This window comes from Astyanax mexicanus, chromosome 1, assembly GCF_023375975.1.
Source record: "Astyanax mexicanus isolate ESR-SI-001 chromosome 1, AstMex3_surface, whole genome shotgun sequence".
Classification (NCBI taxonomy): domain Eukaryota; kingdom Metazoa; phylum Chordata; class Actinopteri; order Characiformes; family Acestrorhamphidae; genus Astyanax; species Astyanax mexicanus.
The window spans coordinates 76,145,451-76,153,930 of NC_064408.1; the positions used below are offsets into that span (position 1 = coordinate 76,145,451).

The 8,480-nt window shown below is 39.8% G+C and overlaps 2 protein-coding genes across 2 annotated transcripts; both read left to right on the plus strand.

Annotated features, from left to right (window-relative positions):
* The first annotated feature begins 516 nt into the window (after window positions 1-516).
* On the plus strand, window positions 517-3,729 carry LOC103044075 (neuroendocrine protein 7B2). The gene is made up of 6 exons (XM_007235259.4): window positions 517-626; window positions 1,055-1,289; window positions 2,408-2,557; window positions 2,977-3,089; window positions 3,262-3,315; window positions 3,432-3,729. The coding sequence occupies exons 2-6, from the start codon at window positions 1,067-1,069 to the stop codon at window positions 3,546-3,548; spliced, it is 657 nt and encodes a 218-aa protein (XP_007235321.1). The 5' UTR covers window positions 517-626; window positions 1,055-1,066; the 3' UTR covers window positions 3,549-3,729.
* Window positions 3,730-4,142: 413 nt separating this feature from the next.
* grem1a (gremlin 1a, DAN family BMP antagonist) lies at window positions 4,143-7,682 on the plus strand. Its single transcript, XM_049483362.1, has 2 exons — window positions 4,143-4,329; window positions 6,038-7,682. The coding sequence occupies exon 2, from the start codon at window positions 6,040-6,042 to the stop codon at window positions 6,556-6,558; it is 519 nt and encodes a 172-aa protein (XP_049339319.1). The 5' UTR covers window positions 4,143-4,329; window positions 6,038-6,039; the 3' UTR covers window positions 6,559-7,682.
* Window positions 7,683-8,480: the final 798 nt, after the last annotated feature.

Below are 8,480 nucleotides of genomic sequence, written 5' to 3' on the forward strand. Positions count from 1 at the left end.
GGGGCCACGAATCCTAATTTAAGGGTTTATGTCAGTCTGTGTCCTTTTCCGGATGCCATTTGTTTATTGCAGCAGAACCTTATGTCTAGGGTGTGGGGCTGGATCTGATCCAACTCCTCCTACGTCGTGTTTTCATTGGTCTGAAGCAGTTCGCATCCTAACCCTATCCCTAAACCTTGCGCTTATGGGAGGAGTTGGATCAGATGAAGCCCCACTCCCTGGACTTGTGCGTTTGCAGCAAGTGGTATTTGTGTTTTTCTGCCTATTTTCTTTTTGCTGATGCAGAAAATGAGGGTAGAACAGTTTTACGTGCAGCATGCATGTATAACTCATCACATGTTTTATTTAAAAAAAGAGAGCAGGTGCTAAATGGCTTCTAGTGAAATGACATTTAAAAGAAATGTATTTTGAGAGTCTTCTGGTGTATTGTTGATGTTAGGCACAGTACTGCAACCTAACCAAAGACTGACTGTGTGTGTGGGGGGGAGGGGGGTGGTACAGCAGCCAATCCCGGTTGGAGGAGGTGAGATCAGCAGGGTGCTGCTGCTGCTGTAGAGGAACCGTGCTTGAGGATCAGCATCCTGAGCCCGCCAGCATCTCCTCCTCTCACCACAGCGGAACCCGAGGTGAGACCTTATTCCTCTTATTAATACTGTATTAGATGGGGTTTATAGTAAACAGGGTCCGTATTATCACCGTTTTTACTTTATAAGAGAAAAGAGGGGGATGTGAGCGGACACGGCGCTGTGTTTGTGTGTGTTTACTAATGGCGCACATTAGCTGGATGTGACGGTGGGTGTCGTGTTGTGGTGAAAATATCGATTCAGGCCTTTTTATTTTAATTTAATTCCGTTTATTTGCCATCCGCCTCGTATTTCAGGTAAAAGTAAAGTGTAGTAGACAGTCCAGTCCTGAAGCTGACAGCAGCAGGTCGTGTTTCTGACTGCAGGTAGCAGCAGGTTTGAGAAAAATCACAGAACAGAGTGAAAGGTAATAAATAAAAACATGTTTTAATGGTGTTTTCTGCTGTTTTCTCCACCGATGCTGTGTAAAGTGAGCCCCGGCGATGGCTCTGGCTGTCAGGATGTCGCGCTCGGTCGCTCTCGGTTTCTTGGTCGGTCTGATCTCCGTCGTGTTCGGCCGAAGCCCCCACAAGGCCGACCAGGTGTCTGAGGCCGACATACAGCGCCTCCTGCACGGCGTGATGGAGGAGCTGGGCATCGCTCGACCCCGAGTGGAGTATCCTGCTCACCAGGCCACCAACATAGTGGGCCCTCTCAGCATTCAGGGTGAGAAGAAACAGAGAGGCAGAATTCATGGATACAAAATAGACAGTTTGTTTAATAATATTATCCACTCATATTCTACTGTTTCCTTTAGGGCTGGGCGACATGGCCCTAAATAGTTCACAATAATATATAGTTCAAAAATATCACAATATTTTACAATATTTCATAGTGTTTTAGTGATAGCGAAACTCTTGCCAATATGAGAAAACACTGAATTAAAAAAAAAAGAAAGAATACACTACTGCAGCAAAATGAAAGTTACATTTTATTATTGGGATATGATATGGCACACCCCTAACTGAGATATTTTATCAGATTTGTAAAAGAAGTCAATAATCCAGAATGTCATGATACTAATAATACACTCCAAATCTATCCATATATCCAGAATTAAAGTAAAATAGATGATACTGGATATAATCTGTCTCTAGTATGTATATAATGGAAACTGAGAACAGTGTGAATTTTTATTTTGCTAAAAAAATAGAACCCTGTTGTGATAGTTAGGGATGGGTGATATGGCACCCATCGTTCTCGTAATATTAACAAGATAAGGAAAATGCAGGTGCGCATTTTGCTTGGGGACCTCAGGTGCCTTGAAACGGCTCTGCATACCACCAGTGGTACATTTATCACAGTTTGAGAAAAACTGGTCTATTGTGTTTATTTGTATGTTTGTTAACATATATACCAGTGAACAGTGAATTATGTTGTCTTTAAAAGTGAAAGGGTATAATTGCTTTATGTTATTATATTATATTATGTAAAATATGTTTCTAATAGTTATTACTATTATTGGTTACTAATAATTGTAGCTAAATTCAGACATATCTTACAGCTATGTTCCAAAAGGTGGAATAAATCCTTGCCGTTGCCAGAACAGTAGAGGCTGTTACTAAAAACAGGCACAGACTCCCTATTATAATCCTTGAGAAGAAACCTTTATTTAGGAAGGTGTCTGCAAACTTTTGAACAGGTAGTAAACATATAGTTAGACGGTAACTCTAGAAATATAGAAATATAGTTTTTAAAAAGGACAGAGTAACTGTTTTTTGATTGATTAAAAATATCACACATGATTTGGTCTGCATGATGTTATACAAGTTTAATCCCACTAGGTGGAGCTCATGAGGGGCTGCAGCATCTTGGACCATACGGGAACATCCCAAATATAGTGGCAGAACTGACTGGGGACAATGTTCCAAAAGACTTCAGTGAAGACCATGGCTATCCTGACCCTCCCAACCCCTGCCCACTGGGAAAAACAGGTACAAGAAACAGATTTGTCCGTGTGAACCACACAGGACTGTTTTAATTATATTAGACTGCTATTTCTCTCTTTTTCTTAAATGGCCATACACCATAGCAATAGCAATGGAAATCATTTGTATGTGTAATAAGCATAATTCAGCTTTGTCAGGGTGAGTGCCAGTATTAACCCCTTGTGCTTTGTGACTTTTATTACACTCTAAGAATTACAATTTCATAACTACATGGAAAGCAAAGATAAACCATTGAGAAAAAAACAGTAGTCATCTATTCTGCAGAGCTTTAAGATCCAGACATCACGTAGTGAGAATGTCCTGGTCTTAGCAGAGTTTTACTTCAACTCTGTTTTAAGACAAATTCTATAGTGAATATATTGTCTAACACCATGCATTCAGTGTGGATAATTCTGTGTGTTCAGCTGCTGATGGCTGCTTGGAGAATTCACGCGACACAGCTGAGTTCAGCCGCGAGTTTCAGAAACACCAGCACCTCTTCGACCCAGAGCATGATTACCCCACACTGGCCAAGTGGGTAAGTGTTAATATCTGAACAGGATCATGGTCCTGTGTTTTTCCAAATCACAAAAAACAGTATATAAACACCATATGAGCTACACATTGAACAGTGATTACATTTTATATTTATTTCTGGTACAAAATAGAATTTAAAAGAAAATAAATTCCTCTGATTTCTTTGCTTGCAGAATAAGGAAATGTTGTATCAGAAAATGAAGGGAGGACCCAAAAGACGAAAAAGGGTATGTTGGGACGTGAGCTTTGACTATATTTCTGTGCCAGTATGTGGAATGTGAAATACAAAACAGTTTGTGGTTCACTCTGTTGTTATGGACACTCTCTCTGTCTTTTGTTTTAGAGCACCAACCCATATTTAATGGGACAGAGACTGGACAATGTAGTGGCCAAGAAGTCTGTGCCACATTTCCCAGAAGAGGAGGAAATGGAAACAGCTACAAGCAATATCATGCCCTGAGCTTTATATTTTATTAACAACTGTATGATGTTGATTGAGATACTTACCATGTGTCATATCCCATTTAGAATCATTAAACCTGATGGAAAATAAAGATGATTATTTAAAATGGTTTATTTACAGTGGTTTATCAGAGTTTTTGCTTTGAGAAGATTAATAAAAACTATATGTTCATGTGCAAGTTTATAATGTGTGTCTTTTTTCAATGCTGCACAATTCACATGTACTTGTATTGAACTGGACAATGATCTGTATGACAATTTTATCCACATCATACTGCTCAGATTTCAACTACTGGTATTTATTTTATTTAGTCTACTTTCCAATAACTTAAAAGTTTCCAGACACATTTATTCTGCCCCGATTAATGCTTAGCAGCACAATGGCATAACTCACAAACAATGCATTTTCTTACAGTTTCAGACAGTACAGTTTATAATGCAATGAGCTACAGTTCCCATAGAAGAACGACATTCTGAAAACCACTTCCTTCAGTTTCAGTGTGTTGGGAAATTTAGCCACAAAAATGATCACTTTAAAACCCTGAAATCCCCCTATGATTTGATGTTATGAGTTGGAGGCGTGGTAGTCTGCCATCATCCTGCCCATTCACTTAAATGTTGGGAGGATGTCCCACACCACACACACTCCTGTCAGTCTGGTCTGGTCTCTGTCTCGAGCTCTGGATTTTGAAAGGATTAGCCTGTCTTTCAGTTCATGTGAGCTGATCAAGCCATCATATTACAGTTTATCTGGGATTCCACTCCAAGACATTCAGAAGGTAAGATAATGGTTATAATTTGCTTTTGGAGAGAATAGCTGTATGTATCTCATTTTGGAGAATGCCACAGCTTTTTATTTTACTCATGAAGGGCAGCTTTCTGCCTTATTAAGAGTGAATCATTAGAACTGATGCCTAAAATTGCTAAATGATGATACTGAACATAATGCACAGTGAATGAGTGAGATAGCTGCAAAGTAAAGTCCACTTTCTTTATGACTGATGTTACAGCTTCTGTTGTGCAAAAAAAACTATATACATATATTTTTTATGATGTGAAAACTTTTTTTTTAGGATGCAATATTTTGGTGATTGAAAAAATGCTCCAAAGCCACTTTAAATAAAATATTTTTACATTGACTTCCATGAAAGTTAATACGTTTAATTCTTCTCCTATTAAGATTTTTGAAATTTAAGATTTCGGTGTGTCAGTGACGATGTACATAAATTAAAACATAAAAATTATGTTAATGTAATGAACCGTTAAATGGTCTGGAAACATTATCTTGTAGTAAGACTAAAAACACCATATTAGATTATAATATTATTATATTATGACATTAGCTTGTTCTACACTTTTCTCTCACACTGAGAGCTTGAGGAAACCTTTTGGAAATTTTACTGGAATGTTAGATTACACACATGGAAAACAAAACAATAGGGCAAAATGTATTTGTTCTAATGAAACCATAACTGTTATGTTTCATAGTTCCCACTTTCCAATAAAAATGTTTATGAAATAGTATTGTAGTCCCTGAGTCTTAAGATCATTAGTGGTATTAAGAAAATGCACATTAAGACCATAAATGAGCAGTCTTGATCTCAAAACCTGTTTTAAGACCATAAGTGAGCAGTATTGGTCTTGAGAGCAGTCTTAGGATCATAAGTGACAAGTTTTGGACTCAAAGCCAATCTTAAGACCATAAACAAGCGATCTTGGTCTCAAGACCAGTCTTGAGAAAATGCACAAGCACGTTCTTGGTTTCAAGACTAGCCTTAAGAGCATAATCAAGCAATCTTGGTCTCAAAGCCAATCTTAAGACCATCAACAGACAACCTTGCTCTCGAGACCAGCCTCAACAGTGAGTGATTTTGTTCTCGAAACCAGCTTTAAGACCATAAGTGAGCGGTTTTGGTCCCGAGACCAGTCTTAAGACTATAAACAAGCTGTCTTGGTCTTGAGACTAGTCTTAAGACCATAAATAAATCTTGATCTCGTCTTGGCCGGACTTCTTTTAGAATTGGTCTTGCCTTGGAATTGGTCTTGTCTTGAGGCAATTTTACTTAGAAACAAAACTTTTGTTAATGTTATTTTGTCCTGTAGAAAATGAATAGTAATATATATGTCATGTATAATAAATTATAATTAATGTGCAATGACTTATACACTCTTATTTCTGTTTGTCCAATTTCTTTTTGTTATGTTTATATGATGTAAAAATCCTATTCTAGTCTTAATCTTGTATAATTCTCGGTCTCAGTCTTTACTTAGACTTGATTACTAAAAGGCTTGGACTTGACTGGGCTCAGTTTTGACCACAACAATATAGGTAAATAGAAAGTTGTCATAACGTTGTGTTCCCCAAAAACAGCCACAGGAGAACTGAAACGTTCAGTGTTGGCTAAGTATCATGATTAAGATGCTATAGTAATAGTAATAATTATTATTATGAATTTGTTGATTATTTTTTTTCTCTCCTCTTATCAGTCATGGCTGGCGGAGCTCCGGCTGTTCTGGCGGTGGTGTATCTGCTCTTCGCTCCGCTGAGGTGTGTCGTCTCTTCGGGTTTCCACGGCGCTTTCCCGCACCCCAACAAGCCCCCGGTGCCCGGCTGGGGGCAGCAGAGCGCGAGCAGCAGCAGCAGCAGCAGCGGTCAGTCCGTGGAGGAGCCGCTGGACTCGAGCCAGGAGGCGCTGCACGTGACGGAGCGCCACTACCTGAAGCGCGACTGGTGTAAGACGCAGCCGCTGAAGCAGGCGCTGCGCGAGGAGGGCTGCCTCACGCGATACATCATCAACAGCTTCTGCTACGGACAGTGCAACTCCTTCTACATCCCGCGACACCTGCACCAGGGCGACGGAGCCTTCCAGTCCTGCTCCTTCTGCAAGCCCAAGAGCTTTACCGCGGTCTCCTACACGCTGCAGTGCCCGGGACAGATCCCCCGCCTCAGGAGAAAGCGCGTGCTCCGCGTCAAACAGTGCCGGTGCACCTCCATAGACCTGGACTGAGGAGAGCGCAGTGGAAGAAAGACTGCCTGTAAAACTGCCTTCAGCACAGACTCTGTACAACAGCGCCTCCACAGGACACACGCGCTTCAGCACACCCTTCACTCTCCACAACACAGGTTTTATATCTTATCAGAGGTGTTACCTAGTTTTATACAGGCGTTTTCTTATTCTGGTGTACACCGGTCAAGCATATCAAAATAACCACCTCCTTGCTTCTACACCTATTATCCATTTTTCAGCTTGACTAAGTATATAGCAGTTCTACAGTTCTATAACTCTAAAGAATGTAGAGTTGTGTTCGGAATGGTTCACTCATTAAAGGAGTAGTTAAATATGATTACGAGTAAAAAGTCAAACCCCCATTCACCCCCAGCATTCCAAAATACAGCACTTTTATCCGACGCTCCCAACAGACTTAGAATGCTAGTGATAGAGGCTAACATTGTCCATGCAAAGAAATCACTTTTTTTTTTCTTTTTTTCTTTTTTTTTACAAAAAAGACTTCCCAAGTCTCCCAGGAGTGCAGGTGGGCTATTTGACAAAAGTTTGTACTCATTATCATGTAACACTACACCCCATGTCCAATTTACACCAAATATTTGCTATATATTGAAATAAGTAGGGGATGACCAAACAACAAACCATCTTGTTTGTGCCGCTCTAAGGACATCTGACACATCAGCACTGCATTATGGTATACATTAAAAATTGTAGCATACCTCATCGGTACACTGTATGGGGACTTAAATGTACTGTTGAGATTTCAAACAGCACAACAAATTGGCTGACGCACCATATAGTGCACTGTTTCTGTAAAAGGGGGCGATTCTGAACACAGCTCAGGAGTGTGAACAGTAAGTGAACTCGTTAAAAAAAAAAACAGTGTCTGATCCACTCATACCAGCACCATGTTAGTGTCAATCAGAATGACGAAACATCCAAATATCACAGCTATTTGGGGGCCAGTGAAGAACAGGCTAATAGAATAATAACAACAAATTGTTTCTTTATGCTCAGTGGCACTAACAAAATGTATAATGTGTGTAGAAACAAGAAGGTGGTCATAATGCTGTGCTTGATCTGTTTGTATTACATTGTTTTTTGCATTTGGTTTGACACTGCAGTAGTGTGCAGTAGTACTCTAGTGTCCAGAGAAAGCTCTCTAATTGCTTTTACTGCACTCAGCGATATTGAGCTCAGGTTGTTGGAATGTCATCACCCCATCCCATCCAATCCAATCCAATCCTCAACTCATCCTGGATGGAACACCATCATTTCAGAGAAAACTGGAGTTCCACTGCTCCACAGCTCAATGCTGGCCTCTAGCCTACGCTTGTCATTAGGCATTGATCACATAATGTAGCTTGTAGATGTTTATCTGCTCCAGAGAGTTTTATTCTGTTAGCAGTACATCTGTACAGATACTAGACAAGCTGTGTGCATTTGCATAACTCTGTCAACAAAGGATAGTGCTTAAACAATAGAGTGCACAACCAGGTTAAGCCAGGTTAACCAGGTTTCCTGCTCTAGCACACCAACTTGGAAATCAGTGGATAAAGTGAATCAGGTTTGCTTGACCAGAAATAAACAACAACGAACTGATTGCTACAGGAAGCAAACCTTTTTTCATTGAAGTTAACCAGTCAAATAAATGTGAGTGGCTGTGCCATGGTTAAAGACACATAGAGACATGAACTGAACTGTAAAACAAACTATTCATTACCAATGGTTGAAGATATCACTTCAACCTTATATGAGAAAAGTGAATAGTTAAAGATTGTAGTGTCCCATACATTCACATTCCAAATTCACTTTATAATTTAGACAGTCATAAAATGTTTTCTGACTCCTTATATAAGGATCACAGCCCATCTACAGTGTGTTACAGTCTTCCCACTATACCCCAAGATGTATATCTCAGA

Coding starts and splice junctions, on each gene's coding strand:
- grem1a (XM_049483362.1), top strand. CDS start 6,040: ATGGCTGGCGGAGCTCCGGCTGTTCTGGCGGTGGTGTATCTGCTCTTC.
- LOC103044075 (XM_007235259.4), top strand. CDS start 1,067: ATGGCTCTGGCTGTCAGGATGTCGCGCTCGGTCGCTCTCGGTTTCTTG. Junction 2,558..2,976: donor CTGCCCACTGGGAAAAACAG/GTACAAGAAACA, acceptor CTGTGTGTTCAG/CTGCTGATGGCTGCTTGGAG. Junction 3,316..3,431: donor GACCCAAAAGACGAAAAAGG/GTATGTTGGGAC, acceptor CTTTTGTTTTAG/AGCACCAACCCATATTTAAT.